The sequence below is a fragment of the Amblyomma americanum genome, chromosome 7 (genome assembly GCF_052857255.1).
Source record: "Amblyomma americanum isolate KBUSLIRL-KWMA chromosome 7, ASM5285725v1, whole genome shotgun sequence".
Taxonomy (NCBI): domain Eukaryota; kingdom Metazoa; phylum Arthropoda; class Arachnida; order Ixodida; family Ixodidae; genus Amblyomma; species Amblyomma americanum.
Window position 1 is genome coordinate 55,809,316 of NC_135503.1, and position 20,403 is coordinate 55,829,718.

The window sequence follows — 20,403 nt, forward strand, 5'->3', positions numbered from 1 at the left end:
GTCCTGCGCGGGGGCTCGGGTGGCCGGCCCAAGTGCAAATCTTTCTCCTGTTTGCGCCCTCTCTTTCGCTTCTTCATTGTTTCCTTCCTTTCCCATAATTTAGCTATTGTTGCTTCAGTCTAAACTTTCTCTCCCTTTACTCTTCTTCGTGTTCCTCGTTAGCCGTTGGCCTTTGATTTTGCTTTCGCTGTAAACGAGAAACGAGAGAGATAGAAAAAAAGAATGATTTGCGAAACCAGAGTCGCGCATTCGCTTCTAAGGCAAACGGAGAACACCCTTTCACTCTCTCTATCCATCCTCTCCCTCTTAACCCAGCGTCCGGACTGTGTGGTGAAACCCAAGTTCGGAAATTAAAAGGCCCCCTCTCGGGTTTCCGGTGCGCGCGCCTGTCTCCTGTCCCTCGCGCGCACTTACCACGCTTGCGCTCTAATTAAAGGCTAAAAACAAAGAAGAAGGAAACTCCAGCTAATGTCGGGGGACAAAAACAAAGAAACCCAAGAAGCCGTCCAGGGAGACATAGGAGAGAGGGAGGGAGAAATAAAAGTACAGGCAGCAATGATCAAGAGTGCACCCCATTATTGTAAGAACCCAACCGCTTTTCTGCCCTCGTCTTAAATCCCCATTTGCTGCCTCGACGGAACTCACTTGTATTCTTCCGTTTTCACTTCGAGGTTAATTGGAGTTGCAGAATCGTGGTTCGATTTATCGTAATTCGGGACATGATTGTAGCGATTCAGTGCCTAATGAGGTGTCCAGGTTCTACTTCCAGTCCTTCTCTCCACCAACGTGATGTGGAACTATGCTGCTATATAGCATTGGGGCTTATATGGGAAAACAGGTGCCGAAAATCATAAATAAGATTTTTAACTCACGTTGCGTATTTTCGCAACGCAAGAAGGAAAACTTTATTACATCGTTGGGACGTTATGAGAAACCCTGTGTCCGGGGTCGTTGTACCGTTGTGTTTACTCTTGGTGTGTTTGCAATGCTTGATTTGTATGTTTAATCAAACCTATTTGATCTGCCACACATGTCATAAGGCAGCCACACAGAGTCGGGCACACATGTCCGAAGGCAGCCGCACACAGTCAACCACATATGCTTGAAGGTAGCCACACAGTCAGGCACACATGTCCGAAGGTAGCCACACATGTCCGAACGCAGCCGTACACCGTCATGCACACATGTCCGAAGGTAGCCACACAGCCACACACAGTCAACCACGTATGCCCGAAGGCAGCCACACAGAGTCAGGCACACATGTCTGAAGGTAGCCACACAACCACACATGTCCGAAGGCAGCCACACACAGTCAGTCACATATGTACGAAGGCAGTCACACAGACTCAGCTACACATGTCAGAAAGCAGGGAGTGATTTTCTCTCCCCCTCTTTGGTATTAATATTTTAGGGCACTACCATAAGGTATGCGAGTATCAGAGCGTTGGCCAAGTGGTTGAGCATCCGCCTCGCATGCGGGAGGTGCGGGGTTCGATCCCCAGTGCCGCCGGATACCGACCGATGATACAATGGGTACAAGGTTTCCCCTGGTCTGGTGCTCGGCTTTTTTAAGGGTGAAATGCTTGGGAAATGGATTTTGACCCCACCTTGAGAAAGTCGAAAATACCTTGTGCTATGGCGTTATTTCGATATTTGGCCATAGATTCCGACCCGCCGCGGTGGCTCAGTGGTTAGGGCGCTCGACTACTGATCCGGAGTTCCCGGGCTCGAACCCGACCGCGGCGGCTACGTTTTTATGGAGGAAAAACGCTAAGGCGCCCGTGTGCTGTGCGATGTCAGTGCACGTTAAAGATCCCCAGGTGGTCGAAATTATTCCGGAGCCCTCCACTACGGCACCTCCTTCTTCCCTTCTTCTTTCACTCCCTCCCTTATCCCTTCCCTTACGGCGCGGTTCAGGTGTCCAATGATATGTGAGACAGATACTGCGCCATTTCCGTTCCCCAAAAACCAATTATTAATTATCACAGATTCCCTTGCACCATAAAAAATCCATAATCATCATAATATATGCGAGAAGGGTGGTTTATTGCAAACATTTATACAGGTTGGGGGTTGGATGTGCAGGAAGCCATACATTGCCTGGTGCCTGAGTGCAGTGTTGCCGCATTATCCAGTTGGTCTCTCCCAGTTGTCGGCTAAAAATTTCCCATTTTTTCGCGCCAGTACATTTTTTCAATATGTAGTAATTTTATACTGAATACAGCCAAGCTAATAAATATAAGAAGAAGTGAAATAAAATAAATACAAAGCCCATTAATAATGAACATCAGGGCTGGATTGTTCTTGATCACATCATCGTCAATCACCAATTCGTTTTTATTAGTTTGCCATTTAGTTGCTGTTTAGTTTTCGAGCATATCCATATCACCTGGGATCCATAAAACAAAATAGTACGAGACTTTGCATCCAAGCCGAAGAAGCCGCTGTGATACTGTCATGAGACAAAATGAGCTAACGCTTGCTTTCACCGAGATAACATTTATAATGGCCAGGATGTGGACGGTAAAATTAGCAGCAGAGAACACCTGTCGGCCTAGAAAGGCAATAACTAGTTATAAATACGTTCGGCTGGGGCGATCGCCTCTGAGAATGTATTTTCGCGATGAAATTTCCTCAGGAACTCATGGCGGTGGAAGGCAACCAGCAACGGCTGGGTTGGTGTTTCTTGGGGCACTCCTGACTTGCCAAGTATGCCGCAATAGCGCAGGAAAAAGCCGAGCGGCTATCACGTACACGTTGCATCAAAAGTTCCCAGGCCACACGGTCTGTATTTCAGCCGTATATCATGGGACGTAGGACACCACCTATGAATCTGCCAAGTTTCTCAGTGGTAAGAATGTTACTTCTAATTATTTACAGAGGTTTTGAGGTTCGGGGTTTTCGTAAATGACTTATACGGCACGGTTGAAAAACAGACCGAGTGGCCTGGGAACTTTTGGCGCACCCTGTACCTCCACGCGATGTTGGAACAGCTCTCGCAAATGCAGCGGGGCAGACAGCAGTGAAAGGAGACCTTTTGTGCCCTGCTGCTTTGCGTGCGAATATCTGTTACAACATTCATTAGAGCCTCTTTTATTTAGTTTAATAAATGTCACCGAAACAAGCGAGTAGAGAAGGAAGCAGGTTAACTTGACGCAGTAGCGTTTACAAATAAAGGGGGCAGCAGAAGTTTGACGCGCACTTGTTAGAACAGGTGTGAACAAGGCGCCAGTTGTGCAGTGCCCACACAACTTCAGAAGTTATTCAATACTTGCTCACAATCCTTAACGATGAATATCAAGCGTTAGTCGCGTAACTCTTGTAAAAATCTGCAGAATAATTGGACACTGATAGTAGGTGTAAACATGAAACGGACTACAGGAAAGCGTACTACATTCTTGGGGGGTTCTGGCTGCCCCACTGCGGTCTCAGCCAGGCTTCACCCGCTTCTATTCTTCGAGCTAGGCCGTGCACATGGTATCCCTGGCTGCCTTCGCAACTTGAGGAGCTATCAGCCACTTTTCTTCCAGCTGGACAGCTGGAAAATGTTCTATAGACAGTCTATAGACTTCTTATAGACTCTGTTGCCTTCCTATATATAATTCTTTGTGTCTATTCATAGTCTATAGACAAAAGTAAACTAAAAGTGTATGGCCATAAATCTATAAATTGTCCATAGACTGCCTATAGAATTTGTATTGCCTATAGACTGTTCTCTAGGGTTTGTCTATAGATTGTCTATAGACTGCATAGACAGAAGGGTATGGACAGTCTATAGACTGTCTAAAGAAATTTTTGTAAGGGAGCTCGCCGCTTTCAGTAGTTTGCGTGCCTCCGTGTTGAGCCTCATTTCTTTTCAGTTCTGGGCAGCGCGCTCGGCGTCGTTCGCTGCTTTCGCTCCTTGGCGTGAAGTAGCGCTCTACCGCTTTTTTTTCAGTTTTAGCGACGCGTTCAGTCATATTGGCTGCCTTCTTACATTCGTGTCCGTCTACACAGAGCTGCCGTTAATGACAGAGGCGAGCTTTCATATCGCCTGACTCACCGGCCTCCATTGTGCAGCCACATATGGTGGCAGTACTAATGCCGTCGACTTTAAGTAGCCATCATCATCAACCTGACTAAACCTACTGCAGGACAAAGACCTCTCCTATATCTCTGTAATTACCGCGGCCCGCGCCTCGCTCCCTCACCAGTTTCCGCATCAGGTTGCATTGGGATGCGCTCACCTTCTGCGTGCGGTCGTTCTCGACTTTACATTCATAGATCCCTGGGAGTCCCTAATACCACTCCTGGCGCAGTGGTGCTGCGGTTAAACGATGCGCCACTGCCTTGCGTTGGCAGGTACTGCCATCCGTGGGGCTTGTGAGACCCAGGTTGCACTTCCCGAGCAATCTCTCGCGACCATTCATTAATTGAACTGCCACCTACAACGGTTGGCCACAAAGCAAGCTTCAGACGAAAAACTAAGCAGCAAAACAAACAAAAAATACAATGGCTAAATGCATGGAATGGCCACCATAAGTGCTAACGCAATAAAAAACCCGCGTATCGATGGAATCAGCCGTCATCAGCCAGTATTGCCCTCAGTGTAATCAGCTGCGTCGTCATGTCAACGAGATAGATGAAGAAGAAAAGGAAGAAGGTGGCGATGAGTTTAAAGCATTGGTTGTGCGGTGCTGTAAGCAATGAAAAAGCAAACGAGTGATGACAACTCAGCACCATATTTTGTGTTTGTCGCTTGCATTTTATCTGTCTGCACAGGGCTCATATAATGCAAAAACCGAAAAGCAGCCAAATCAGATGCCTACCTTAGATCCCTGTGACGATTTCTCGCTTAACTGGCTTTTTCTTTTTTCGCTGTACTATCTGGACGGTAAATTTCGGAATGTTTGGGCGTATGCTTTGCAACAGGCCTTTGGCGAGAATGGAAGCTAAGCGCATTTCACGCTTGATAACTCCCACGCCCCAAGGCAGTGAGGACACATCTGGAGCAATCGAGCGCAGCAATAAAACGCCCTGAATTCCAGCTCAAACGGTGAGAACTGAAAACCGGCGCGCTTGTTCGTCCCCGCTTCCAGCCACCACGCGTCGCCACCCGTTCTTCTAGCTGCACCGGAAGCCGTAGCAGACGACGCCGTGGCGTGCGCAGCGCCGCCAACATCCGGTCCGGTTCATCCGTCGCTGCATCGTTGGTTCGCCGCGCGTCGTCTGCGTTTCGGGCGGCGCAAAAATCGAGCGGCCGCCGTCGCGATGGCCAGCTGTGCTTGTCCCGTCGTGCTGTGCGTGCCGTTCTGTGCCAGCCTTGTCGTGCCGTACTAGCGTGCTCCTCATTTTCTTTGTTTGTTTGTTTGTTTGTTTGTTTTCCTCTCGACGTGTGGTCTTCGACGCCGCCCGAGGAACGCCGTAACCGTTCGCGGAGTGAAATGAGTGCCGGCGCCGCCGGAGGCGACAAACCGTCATCGAAGCGACGCCCCAAGCACCGCCGTCCGCCACCGCAGCCGCCGCCGTCAACACCGACGACGGTCAGAGTGAAACCGGAGCCCGTGGACGACATCAAGGTAGGCAGGCATTCGGGAACGTTGTCAACAGCGGCCCCCTCACCATCCTCCTTCCGTGCGGCTTATTTTGTTCACGCTCGGCGCAGTTCTCCAGTAACGCACCGCTGGGATCACTGCTGCATGCGGACGTCCTGCGCTTGCAGCCGGGAGCTGTGGTGCACGTGCACATTTGCGGCGTGCCCTCCTCCTCTACCAACCCTCAATATTCCCTCTCTCCCTCGTCTGCGCGCCTTGACGATTAGGCAAGCGTTTAGTATAAGATTTTCTGCCGTCGCGCATCGCGTGGTAAACAAGGCGACGAGCTAAAATCTCCTGCCAAAATAAGCTGCCGAATTTGCCAACTAACGGTGGGAAAAGGTTGGAAAGAGAGGTCGTTGTCCTGAAACGCTTGTCTTGTTGGCGTATGAGCGAACCATGCTCTCAAGTGTATAGTGAATAGTTTTGAGTTCTGAATCTTCATTTATTCTGCTGTAGCTGGGGCATGGGGGTGGGATGGAACGGCTGCTTATTGGTTCCCACCAGTGGGCCATGTCCCGCTTCTTAGCTGATGCAGGGTTTCACCTTCGTTCAAGAGTGTGGTATGGTGTAGCGCATCGGAATCGACTCGACACTGCGCTTCAGTCCGACACGCCTGGTCTTGAATCTAATCCACTTCCACAGAGCTCCATGGGCCATTTCTTTTTTGCTCGGAATTCTCATTTGCTTACTAATTGCGATGGATTTATGACAAGAACCTTGGCGCTTGTCTGATGTTAAGCTAAATAGAATTCAAGGTTGTCCAAGTACGCCTGAAAGGAAATCAGAATGCAGTGTTATATTTGCTCAAAAGTAATGTTAAAATTTCCTCACCATCGTAACAGAGGCCGGCTTCACGACTATTGCCGCGATGGTTAGAGCGCTCGGCTACTGAACCTGAGTACCTTGGTTCGAACCCGGCCGCGGTGGCCGCATTTCGATTGAGGCGAAATGCAAAAGGCGCCCTCATGCTGTGCGATGTTAGTGCACAATAAAGACCCCCAGGTGGTCGAAAATTGGTTTTGAGGAAAGAAAAGGCCCGGGAACTGTCTCACTTCACGGTAGACACCTCAACCGTGTTATGGTTTGGTTTATAGTTTATGGGGTTTAACGTCCCAAAGCTACTCAGGATATGAGGAACGCCGAAGGACTCCGGAAATTTCGACCACCTGGGGTTCTTTAACGTGCACTAACATCGCACAGCACACGGGCCTCTAAACGTTTCGCCTGCATCAAAATTCGACCGCTGCGGCCGGGATCGAACCCGCGTCCTTCAGGCCAGCAGCCGAGCGCCATAACCACTGAGTCACCGCGGCGGGTAAACCTTGCTATGAGAGAGGGGTGAAAGGCGGGAGTGAAAGAAGAGGTGCGGTGCTGGAAGGCTTCGGAGCCCTCCACTACGGCACCTGTTTATCTCTTCCTTTCTTCACTCCCGCATTCCTCCCTTCCGTCACGGCGTGGTTCAGGTTTCCACCAAAAAGTGAGAAAGTTACGGTGTCTTCCCTTTCCTCAAAACCATTTGCCGAGTTCGTGTAAACGCTACATATCAGGTTCTGTATCTCAAAGATTATATTTATAGTCCAGCGGTGCGATTCGTTTCTTATTCTTTATTTAGTTGTTTCCTTCCACTCTGCCTTCTCCAAATGATGTTCAAATTAGAAGTGAAATCGGCTCTCAATTTAGCTCCCGAGTTCGAACCCGAATGCGGCATCTGCGTTTTTATGGAGGCAAAACGCCAAGGCGCCTGTGTGCTGTGCGATGTCAGTGCACGTTAAAGATCCCCAGGTGGTCGAAATTATTACGGAGCCCTCCACTGCGGCACCTCTTTCTTTCTTCTTTCACTCCCTCCTTTATCCCTTCCCTTACGGCGCGGTTCAGGTGTCCAACGATATATGAGACAGATACTGCGCCATTTCCTTTCCCCAAAATTCAATTATTATTATCTCAATTTAGCTCGTTTTCAATGCCAAATCATGATATTGTTCATTGGTGGCGAAACCCACTGTCGGCGTTGACCAGCGGCAGAGGTCTCAAAAATCCCAGATGACGTCACCACGCAAGAAAATAAAAATAGAATTTGTTCCGAAGGTGCGGGGAATTGAACCGAGGACTCTCCGACTACCCGCCGCGGTGGCTCAGTGGTTAGGGCGCTCGACTACTGATCCGGAGTTCCCGGGTTCGAACCCGACCGCGGCTGCTGCGTTTTTATGGAGGAAAAACGCTAAGGCGCCCGTGTGCTGTGCGATGTCAGTGCACGTTAAAGATCCCTAGGTGGTCGAAATTATTCCGGAGCCCTCCACTACGGCACCTCTTCTTCCTTTCTTCTTTCAATCCCTCCTTTATTCCTTCCCTTACGGCGTGGTTCAGGTGTCCAACGATATATGAGACAGATACTGCGCCATTTCCTTTCCCCAAAAACCAATTATTTTTATTATTACTCTCCGACTGCGAAGCGAACATGCAATCTATAGGCTACAAAACCGCGTTGCTTCTTGACGAACAAAGGTGAACATTGTATATGCGTTGCCTTACGACTGTATACTAATAAGGAGGTGTATCATTAGAAATGAAGAGAGAAACAAATTAAAAATAAAAGAAAAATAAAGAAAGACAATCATTTCGCAGTCAAAGCACAGAAGTAGTCGTAAGTGCCCTCCGCAATTTAATTAAGCTCGCCTCCGGTGTTCAGTACCTAGCTCGCGTAGAAGCGTCGCCCTCGGTAACTGCTGCACTTTCGCCACTCTAGGCGAGTCCGTCGACCACTGGGTTCAAAGTATGGCGCAAGTTCCTGTCTAACTGCGCGGGAACATTTAAATAAGTTCCGCTCCGCGCGCAATTCACTCAAAGCTCGTTGATTGAAAGCTGCGAGCAGCCGTTGGTGTCAGAGGCCCGAACCTGTACACGACGGCACACTTGTCATTTGGCAAGTCATTTGGGTGAAAACCTGCAGATGTTTTTCTAAAAATTCTCTTCGTAGATGAAAGTACGTGTTACATGCAAAGTTATTATGCGCTGTAGTTGCGGCTATAATTATTGGTTATCAGAAAAGGAATTAGTTTATTTGATTTGATTTGAAGCGGTTTAACATTCCAAAGCGCCTCAGACTATTTGGGACGCCGTAATGACGCTGTAATGAGGACTCAGGATAATTTCGACCGCCTGGGGTTCTTTACTGTGCACTTACGCCGCATAGCACACAGGTCCCTAGCATTTCGCATCCATCGAAATTCCATGATTGAATGAATGAATGAATGAATGAATGAATGAATGAATGAATGAATGAATGAATGAATGAATGAATGAATGAATGAATATTATTTAGAACGGGAGGCTCGAGGCCGTTTGCTGGGGAATTGGGTTGTAAAGGAAGGCAGAAATATAGGTGCCTGTTAAATACAATAGGATACGTCTTGAGTGGTAATGGAAGGCGCTGTAACTGTCTCACTTCTCGACGGACGTAATAATAATAATTGTTTTTTGGGGAAATTAAATGGCGCAGTATCTGTCTCATATATCGTTGGACACCTGAACCGCGCCGTAAGAGAAGGTATAAAGGAGGGAGTGAAAGAAGGAAGGAAGAAAGAGGTGCCGTAGTGGAGGGCTCCGGATTAATTTCGACCACCTGGGGATCTTTTACGTGCACTGACATTGCACAGCACACGGGCGCCTTAGCGTTTTTCCTCCATAAAAACGCAGCCGCCGCGGTCGGGTTCGAACCCGGGTACCCCGGATCAGTATTCAAGCGCCATAACCACTGAGCCACCGCGGCGGGTTCGACGGACACCTCAACCGCACCATGAGGGAAGGAAGGTGGGAGAGAAAGAGGGTGCCGTAGTGGAGGGCTCCGAAATAATTTCGACCACCTGGGGATCTTTAACGCTCTGTTATCTGCTTCTAGAGCTGCTTGGCAAGGGAGACAAGCAGGCGGGCGTGAAATACTTTCATTTCGTTATGCCTGAAACACCCCGAAGAAGGCATCACCACAGGTGTGGATTCGCGTCTAGATCACGTATATACAACACCCAAGGATACCAATGCAAGAAAGTCAACACCTTTGATCCAATGAACTACATAGCTGCACAACTTAGATCATTGACTAAAGGAAGGAGGGGGCAGCGGTTAACTCTGACGTCACGCCTCTCTCTACACGTGCGCCGTCGCACCACGCTGTCTTGGGCGGCTGGCCGCAGCTTCGTTTGGCTGAGCCGTTGGCTGCGATGTGTCGTCGCGTTACTTTGAGCTTTCTTTTTTATTTTGCATAGAGGGTGCTTGTTTTAATGCAAAAGCATTACTAGTCCCATTACGACAAAAGCCAGCGGCATGTGTTTGTTAGTGTGTGTACTCGCAGGCATGCATAAAATCCCAGCGATGGCAAGAAAAATAGGGTGACGTCATCAAGCGGCCGTATGACACACACACAGCAAGTCGAGCACCGCCACTTCAGGCAGCCCTGAACATGTACTTCGTCTATATATGCTCACCACTGTAGTACATCCATGTGGTGCCAGTATTCCAGACACCATTCGCACCAAAATTGTGACGCAACCGTTTGTCGTGCAGCGTTTCGGGTGGTGCCAAATGATGAGTCGTTGCATATAGCTTACACATGCTAGTCAAGTTGCAGGATACCTTGCGACAGGGATTCGAACCGACGACATGTGCATATTCGGTTGTACGCCTTCCCGGACTCTTTACCCCTTCCCTTAAGGCGAGGTTGAGGTGCCCACCGAGATGTGAGACAGTTACTGCGCCATTTACATTCCTCAAGAACCAGTTTTCATATCAAAATTGTGATGCAACCGTTCGTTGTAGTGCGTTCCGAGTGGTGTCATGCGCGTGTGTATGTGTGTGAAGGTAATAGTAATAATAATTGGCTTTTGGGGAAAAGAAATGGCACAGTATCTGTCTCACATATCGTTGGACACCTGAACCGCGCCGTAAGGGAAAGGATAAAGTAGGACGTGAAAGACGAAAGGAAGAAAGATGGGCATCGCACAGCAATGGGTAAAAAAAATTGAAAATTGGTTTTTGGAGAAAGGAAATGGCGCAGTATCTGTCTCACATGCATATCGTCGAACACCTGAACCGCGCCGTACGGGAAGAGATAAAGGAGGGAGTGAAAGAAGAAAGAAAGAAGTGCCGTCGTGGAAGACTCCGGAATAATTTTGACCACCTGGGGATCTTTAACATGCACTGACATCGCACAGCACACGGGCGCCTCAGCGTTTTTACTCCATAAAAACGCAGCCGCCGCGGTCGGGTTCGAACCCGGGAACTCCGGATCAGTAGTCGAGCGCCCTAACCACTGAACCACTTCGGCGGATGAGTGTGTGTGTGTGTGCGGGGGGGGGGGGGGGGGGGAGGTGTTAATGCACCTAGTGACAGTAGTGCTTTCTCATCCCCACACGTAATCAGACTTTAGTGTCTCTGCTGAATTTTCAGTGTATTGATTTCACATGGTTCTTGCGGCTAGTAGAAACCTTTATCCGGCACTTCCGTTGCTGCACGGCGTACCTGTGCGCGCGAGAAATTTTCAGCGGCCAAGAAACAATCATTTGTGAACTACCGGGTGTCAAGCACGATATTCATGTGTTGAAACAACAGAGCGGAATTATGTTATGACTCGTCGGAATGGAATTACCTTGGTAGCTTTTTCTGTAGCGCACCCGACACAAATCGTAAATTGTAAACATACACAGAACATCATTTCTCTGTTCTGGAAAATACTTGTACGTATCTTAAATTCATCGTTTAGTCCGATAGCTGGGGGTCGTCCGCATGGATTGGGTTCTTGCTTCGTAAAGCCAGGTAGCACCGAAAATTAGAATTGTGCGATTAAATGTTATGTAAGTTATTTTAAGCTAGGTTGCGTCGGGACGGCACACTCGTGTTAAAAATTAATTAATAACATTAGATATTATACCGAAAACATTAATTTCACAGTCAATGTAAACATCATTTTAATGCGGCATTTTAAATATCATTAGTCTAACGTTCCAAGTGAATATTGCGTTTATATAGCCTTGTGAACGTTATTACGATGTTTTAATCATAACTATACAACAACATTACGCATATATTTCAAGCACCGGGTTCCAGGACATTTCCCATTGTTCTTGCACCAAATATAGATTTCAACTAGCAGTATTTTGCAACTAAATCTTTTAGATTGTGCCTGCCATAGATTGCATTCCGAGCCCTCTTTATTTTGTTAGAAAAACTGTAGGATGCACTTAAGCTCCTCTTTAAGGATATGACACGGTAGCGTTAATGGGTTAGGGCCCATATATGCGGAATTGGTGATTCCCTACTTCACACTCACAGATCGCTGGTAGCGCCCATACCACTCCTGGTGCAGTGGTGCACCGGTTTAAGCGATGCGCCACTGCCCTGCGATGGCAGTGGCAGGTGGTGCCACCGGCGGTGCTTGTGAGACCCAGGATGCTCTACCCGAGCAATCTCTCGCGGCCAGTCATTACTTTAACTGCCACCTGCCGCGGTGGACAGTTTTCTCACAATCCGATGGACAGGTAGGGATGACGTCATGAGGTCACGTGACCTATGTGGCTGGCCTAGGTTGCTTCTCTGCCCTCGCTGATGGCCCTTGCAGAGCTTTGATCAAGTTTTGTACCTTTACATTTAGCAGGCTTGCGTGCTCATGCAGGGTTGCTTTACCATTTTCCATAATATCGCACTTACGTCGTTTAAATATGTAATTATTGTGTTACGGAAAGGCTATACAAGCGTTCACTTTAAAACATTACAAAAACTTTAGTGAAAAAAGGAACATTGGATTAGCATTTGCCTGAAACAAAAATGTTACGCTGTTGTCATGTTTTGGTCGTACCTGGGATGCTGCTTCCACTGATATATATGTTATGCGACGAACGAATCATCTGCTGGCGGATATCGTGGCCATTTACAGGATTGAACTCATGTCCGCACGCACTTCCTTGCATTTCTCCGCTAGTGGCACGTGCAGTTTGGATACACAATGTCGACACTCATAATCACATGTCGTCTTAAGAGCCGCCGCGGGGGCTCAGTGGTAATGGTGCTCGGCTGCTGACCCCAAAGACGCGGGTTCGATCCCGGCTGCGGTGGTCGCATCTCGATGGAGGCGTAATGCCAGAGGTCCGTGTATTGTGCGACGTCAGTGCACTTTAAAGAACCCCAGGTGGTCGAAATTATCCGGAGCCTTCCACTACGGCGTCCCTCATAGCCTAAAGTAACTTTGGGACGTTAAACCCCATAAACCAAACATGTCGTCTTGTCGAAAAAAAAATCTGTACAGAAATGGCGCGAAAATTGCCTATGCGGTTTGCAGCGTCTTAAGATTGAAAACAGCGAGGTGCTCTTTATGTATGTGTTTTAGCTTTGGTTTATGGGGGTTTATCGTCCTAAAGAGACCCAGGCTTTGAGGGACGCCGTAGTTCATGAAGGGCTCCGGAAATTTCGACCACCAGGGGTTCTTTAACGCGCACTGACACCGAACAGTGCACTGGACTCTAGAATTTCGCTTTCATCGAAATTCTTAAAGATCCCCAGGTGGTCGAAATTATTCCGGAGCCCTCCACTACGGCACCTCTTTCTTCCAAATTTCTTCTTTCACTCCCTCCTTTATCCATTCCCTTAAGGCGCGGTTCAGGTGTCCGTCGATATATGAGAGAGATACTGCGCCATTTCGTTTCCCCCCCAAAAAATTATTATTATTATTATTATTATTATTATTATTATTATTATTATTATTATTATTATTATTATTATTATTATTATTATTATTATTATTATTATTATTATTATTATTATTATTATTATTATTATTATTATTATTATTATTATTATCGAAATTCGGTCGCCACGATACGTGGCTATAAACAACTGCCTGAACGGAACTGCTACACTGCGTTTATGCGTACCGTATATGAGAACAAAAAGCGACGCAGTGAATGCGCAACAGTTAGTTCTTGTTTATTTTGTTTTCTCGAAGTCTAAATAAGTTTACATACTCTTGCCGAAGGCTCTTCTGGAGCTTGCGTGTGCCATCAAAACAATCATGCTGGGTTATAATGAGCTACAAGTGAAAGAGAATGATTTGGTTTTCAATGCGAGCGCAGCTTTAGCAGAGCCCGCTGCTTGGCCACTGCAGAAGCCAGACCCTCCGAGGAGAAAAGGAGCGCTCCCTCCTCACACCCTGTAATCCTCCGGGATCGGCCTTGTCTTTAGCGCGTCTTTACTATCCCGTCTTTCTATCCCATCTTTCAGCTCTCCTGCTATCTGCACGTGGTAGCGATTGTGGCTCGGCTTGAGCCAGTGAGCAGGCCTGTGCACTTTCTTTTTCTTTCTTTCTGGAAACAGCAACAACAACAACAACCCTGTAAACGGTCCATACAATTAGCGTGCGTGGGCCGGCCACTGAAGGAGCGATGGCGACGAGAAAGAAAAAAAAATCGACGGCCCTGCTCAAAGCAACACGTGGCTGTGTAACACACGCTGGACAGCAGAACGGTTAGTGCGGTTTAGATAACAGGGTTTGCATTCAGGGTATAGCGCGGACCAACGCAGCAACCTTTTCTCGTATCGCATTTCGCTAGCCATTCTCTCGTCAAAATCGCGTATTTGTGCTCCACAAAGGGTTGGTTACACGTATGGTATGCAACGGTATCGCCAGTGGCATTACGAGTGCCGCGAACGGTTTCACGTTTCACGCCGACGTTGCTCTGAGCGGCGCTCGCTATATCCTGAATGCAAGCCCTGTTATCTAAATCCCATTAATCCCTACCGCTGCCCAGCCTGAGCGCAAGACGGGTCGCGCGTTGCTTTGAGCAAGGCCGTCCGTTTTTGAGAGCGAAAGCAACTCTTTCACTCCACGGGTTTCAGCGGTGTGTATTGGTGTAGCAAATGTAATTGGCTCACTGGGGGTCAGTGGAAACCTGAATCACGCTGTGAGGTCTATAGACAGTGCGTAGCGATGGTGTCACATGCAATAAAACCGTGCTTTCGCACATTTCATGCTTAGCAGTGCTGAACCGCCAGCCATTTTAGTGCTGAAGCACTACTTCTCTGGCACTCCTGAAAAAGCCTATAGATGGGTTTCTGAAGCCTCGACTTTTGATGAAATGACCTTGGCCGAATTTGACTGCCGATGAACCTGGGTATGCTCGGGTGGAAGACTTGACCTAGTCTCGAAATGGAATTGGCTCACCACCAAAAATGAGGTTGGCCCATCCCCAAGGTTTGGGTGTTCCACTTCCCAAAATTTGAAAACTGAGTTGGCCCACGTTCGGAGCCGACTTGGGACAGCCAGAGAATGGGTTTGGCCTACCCCTAAAGTTTGGCTGGTGCAATCCCGGAAATTTCGGAGTTGACCTACTTTCGGAACCATGCTTTCGCACAATATTCCGGGCTTAGAAATGCTAAACCGCAAGTCATTTTGTTTGAATGCGAAAGCATTACCAGCCTCATTATGAGAAAAGTGGGCGGTATGTGTTAGTGTGTATAATTGCGGATGATACAGAAACTCCCACCGATGGCAAGAAAAACAGGGCGATGTCATCAAGCGGCCGTGCGACTCACCCAGCAAGTCGAGCACCGCCATTTCAGACAATGTCGTTCGTCTGCATACACTCCTCATTGACCGACCTCAACTTGGAGCCAGTTTTCCCGACAACATCCGTGCCAAAAATTGTGACGCAACCATATATCGTACAGCGTTCCGGGTGGTGGCATACGATTTCTTGCTGCATACAGCTTGCATGTGCTAGTCAAGTTCAATGCCAGCTTGCGACAGGGATTCGAACCAATGACATGCGCACCTTCAATTGTACGCCTTCTCAGACTCGTTACCTCCCTTTAAGGAGCGGTTGAGGTGATCACCGAGATGTCAGATAGTTACTGCGCCATTTCTTTTCCTCAGAAACCAAATTTTCACATCAAAATTGTGATGCGACGGTTCCTGGTACAGCGTTCCGAGTGGTGTAATACGCGTGCGCACGTGTGTGTCTGTGTGTGTGGGCGGGGCGGGGGGAATGTGACTGCACCCAGCGACAGTAATGCTTTCTCATTCCCACACAGAAGCAGACTTTAGTGTCTCTGCCGAATTTTTATTTTCCTCATCGTCGCTCCTTCAGTGGCCAACCCACGTACACTAATAATAAAAAAATAAATAAATGAGTGCGCGAAGAGGTAGCCTGATCCATCTGGAGGCATTTTTTTTATTATTAGTGATGAAGCATGCGCTTGAAGGAAACGGCATTTCCATATTTTCTTTACCCATTTACTCCGGATTCCTTGATTCGTCGTTCCTCCATGGCCCATCTCATTTTGAATAACGTCAGTGCGGACGCAGAGCAAAGACAATGCGTCTTATAAATATCTGGTTCGACCGCAGTAGGTTTTCTTGCGGCCAGCATCTTTTTTTCTTTCAAATTTTACTAAACATTTCCACTGGATGGGCTAGATGACTTGCTTGTTTCTTCATTTCTTTTTTTCTTTGTTTACTCATATACATTTACGTATTCGCTTTTTGTGTAACACGTTTTGCAAGTAAGATGAGTGAATGCAGGAAAGTACAACGGCAACTAATTGTTCACGATGTGAGAAAAAAAAACAGCGAGATACGAAAAAGAAGATAAAAGTCAATGAAACTTTATCTTTGTATTTGTTCCTTCAGGGGAAGAAATGTGATCACCTACCATACACTTTTCTATCTTCGATAACAATGCTCAGTTCCTTGTTAGACGAAATTTTTCCTTAGATGCTTGCAGAAATGGTCTGTCCACACGATTGCATTCAGGCATTGTTGTCTCTATACCACATTCCTCAGTTTTGTCTTCGCTGTCGAAGATTTCGTCGTTTTCTGATCCATCAAACTTGCCGTTAACGGCACACTTATTGGAGCTTTCGAGCGGCATGTCCACAGGCATTGACCCCTTCCACGCGTCAACGATCCATCGGCACTACAGTGCGTCGATGATAGTAGATATTGCGGAAGCTCTTCGTCGTGACACAGCTACCCTTACCCCAAAATCTGCATTTGACGCGGAGGCCCGCTTTTTTATCTGTGGTGAGGATAATACGCGCGAATATACGGTACAGACGGCCTTCTCTGTGCGTGGCATGAAACAAGTAACGCTGCTCGCGTCCATGAATGCTTTGAATCAATCCCCTTCTTCTTAAAGAAGGGTTCCACTCAAAAAACCAGACCACCTCAAAATTGTGTCCCTCAAAGCCTGAGTCGCTTTGGAACTTTAAGCCCGGTAAGACAACCAACCAATCATAATTGTGTCATTTCGCCCGCAGAAGTGCTGGCCAGCTAAAGCCTGGTGGTGACCTGCTGCCGGTTTTTGTCGAAGCCGATGATGTCCCAATCTAGCACCGCATGTGGCAGCCTTAAAGCCCGACTTTATTCGACCAACGGAGTAATTCTGTCCTTTGGCCCTCATGTCTTGCGCCTTGGAGACGAGCAGCATATGTAACATTATGCTTTTTGTCATCTAGTAACGATTGCTTGAGGTTTTGTATTTCCCCCTTTTTTGTTTCTTTTTTTACGCGGACGGCCGAATATATATGTATATACGCTGGCACAGTTAAACACGAAAGCGATCACTTTAGCTCCAGCAGTCCCTGATGAACTGCGCTACCACAGTTCATACTAGCGGGAACGCCGAACAAATTATAGCAGCAAAGCTGCTCCCTTGGTTCCTCTATCCTTCGCACCCACTGTTTCTTTTCTTTTTTCGAGGAGGGAGCCTGTACGAAATTTAGGTTCAGGACAACGCAGCGAGATATGGAGCGAAAAAGGATAGGTGTAACCTCAAGAGACCGGAAGCGGGCAGAGTGGGTAAGGGAACAAACGCGGATTAATGACGTCCTAGTCGAAATCAAGAAGAAGATACGGGCTTGGGCAGGGCATGTACTGCGAAGGCAAGATAACCGCTGGTCCCTAAGGGTAACGGATTGGATTCCAAGAGAAAGTAAGCGTAGCAGTGGATGGCAGAAGGTTAGGTGGGTGGATGGGATTAAGAACTTTGCAGGTATAGGGCGGGTGCAACTGGCAAAGGACAGGGTTAATTGAAGTGGCATGGGACAGGCCTTTGCCCTGCAGTGCGCGTAGTCAGGTTGGTGATGATGATGAGTTCAGCTCTGTTCGAGCGAACGTCAGCGTAGGCATGGAATGAACGGTGCAGCCCTTCCAACCCCGCGCCTCCGCGGTGGCACGCACCAGGGGGCGTCGTCGTTTCTGCCGGCCGGGAGCATCGCCAGGGAATCTTGGACTCTGCACCGGCTCCTCTCCACGCGCCGGCACTTCCGTTTGGCCTTATTTTAACCACAGTTTCATTCACGGTGCGCAACGCTGCATGCGTGGGAGAGCACGCCAGAGGAGGGGCGGGGTTTCTGCTCCGATGCACTTCTCGTGCTTCTTGATTCCTTTGTTTTCTCCACGCGGCACCTTGGCACGAACGAAAGCGAGGGTTTTTTTTATTTTCTATTTTGCCCAACTTTATGTGCGAAGAAAAATGGCTCACTTTTCTCTCTTCTTGCCGCAGAAGGGACGGCTGTACTTGAGACTGTGATCCCAATGCTATGACTAGCGTAAGTTTATTGGTTTATGGAAGTTTAACGCCCCAAGGAGACTCAGGCTATGAGGGACGCCGTGTAGTGAAGGGCTCTGCAAATTTCGACCACGTGGGGTTCTTTAACGGGCACTGGCATCGCACAGTACACGGGCCTATAGAATTTGACCTCCATCGAAATTGGACCGCCGCAGCCGGGATCGAACCCGCGTCTTTCGGGTCAGCAGCCGAGAACTATAACCACTAAGCTACCGCGGCGACTCAGTGTAAGTGATGACATGGCCATGTAATGTGGTCTAGGTGAGTCAGTGAATTCATGAGACATATACGACCTTTTTGGAATGAAATAATAAAAAAAGCGCTGGAAAAGGCAGGAATGAAATAATAGCGCTGAAATGTAGGCCTTACCTGCGGGAAGGTCTACATAGGCCAGACTGGACACTGCATAAATGACCGTGCAGGGGAGCATTTGCGGGCCTGAAGGAGTGGAGGCACAAATTTGGCAGAGCTTTGTGGGAACTGCAGAGCGTGTGACCCGCGGCTGAATGAGATAAGGATTCTAGGTGATGTCAGGACGGCGCGAAAAGAACAAGGACGAAAGAGGTACAAGAACTCAACAGGACAGGCGCCTGTGCTGTTGTGTTCTTGTCCCTCTTTTTCTCTTGTTCTTTTCGCGCCATCCTGGCATCATCTAGTAGTTATGCAACAACTAACCCAAACCAAAGTACTTCTTGAGATAAGGGTACTGGGCAGAGGTCGCGATAAATCGGCACGTTAGCTGTTAGAAGCATTTCACATTAGGAAGAAGGGAGGCAGTTGCCTTAGCGATACGTCTGTCGAGCTCTTGAAGGCGAAAATTAATTTTCTTGGAGGTTTTTTTTTGTGTCTGTGTGTCAGTTAGAGCGTGTCCTTGTCCTTCTCGGCCTTTTCGCGAGTGTCTTTTTTCAGCGCTATTATTACATTACAAAAAAGTTATACACCATCTAGGCCATCTAGAAGTTTTGAAGTACGACTGTTACCACAACTAGTGATGCAGTAAACTGATGCAAACCTGCACACTATTGCTGGCAGTGATTCAGTCCGTGGACTATGCTGACAATGGAAGTAATGCCGACCAGTACCACGCGAAAAGTTAATGGCTCTGATGTGGTTCATAAAGTTAAGGGCATAATCGGTCTCCAGTAAATCACTTGAGGATGAAGAATAATATCAGAAGTCATCCGCAGCAGAAATCTAACCAGTCACCACACCCTCCTGGCAGTCCGTGACCGCGACTGCCAGTACATCGTTCACCCTGTTGTCATCATTACTGGATTTATCATGCATTCATGTGGTCATTTCCTTGAGAAGCTTTGAGGGACGCCGTGTAGTGAACGGCTCCGGGAATTTCGACCACCTGGGGTTCTTTAACGTCCACTGACATCGCACAGTACACGGGCCTCAAGAATTTCGTCTTCATAGAAATTCCGCCGCGGCCGGCAAGAGTTGTTTGCACAGTCTATCTGGCTCTCAGACAAAACATGACAAAAGGTATTGGCTAAGGAACGAGCACAGTGAGGTTCGAATAGAGCTTGCGAAGATTGGGGCACAAGCTTGGAATCCTCCATACCCATCAATGAGCTCTCTTCTTAAGTCGGGGATCGTAGGCACTGCTGCAGCATGCGTTTTGAGAGCAGGAATGTTATCTTTGCTTTTCAAAACTCTCCGCTCGAAATTACAATGACTCCGAGGATGACAAAAAAATGTATTCATATCCGCGAATACTGCACGATACACTGCTGCAGGAATACATGCGTCTTAATAATAATAATAATAATAATAATTGGTTTTGGGGGAAAGGAAATGGCGCAGTATCTGTCTCATATATCATTGGACACCTGAACCTCGCCATAAGGGAAGGGGAAAGGAGGGAGTGGAAGAAGAAAGGAAGAAAGAAAGAGGTGCCGTAGTGGAGGGCTCCGGGATAATTTCGACCACCTGGGGATCTTTAACGTGTACTGACATCGCACAGCACACGGGCGCCTTAGCGTTTTTCCTCCATAAAAACGCAGCCGCCGCGGTCGGGTTCGAACCCGGGAACTCCGGATCAGTAGCCGAGCGCCCTAACCACTGAGCCACCGCTGCGGGTATGCATGCGTCTTTGTTCCTTTAATAACCTCCTCCTCCTCAGAAACTTCCTACAGGAACGGTCCAACATGTCGGACCAGCTGGCCCAAAACTTCCCCTACCGAACTCGTCAGGACCCGTCCCGGTAG

At 48.0% G+C, this 20,403-nt stretch overlaps 1 protein-coding gene across 1 annotated transcript in view; it reads left to right on the top strand.

The window, feature by feature from the left end:
- Positions 1–5,198: 5,198 nt before the first annotated feature.
- Positions 5,199–20,403, top strand: part of LOC144099153 (uncharacterized) — a 175,815-nt gene continuing 160,610 nt past the window's right edge. The window contains exon 1 of the mRNA XM_077632273.1: positions 5,199–5,558. Coding sequence (XP_077488399.1) covers positions 5,424–5,558 — 135 coding nt within the window. The 5' untranslated portion in view covers positions 5,199–5,423. The remainder of the gene's footprint in view (positions 5,559–20,403) is intronic.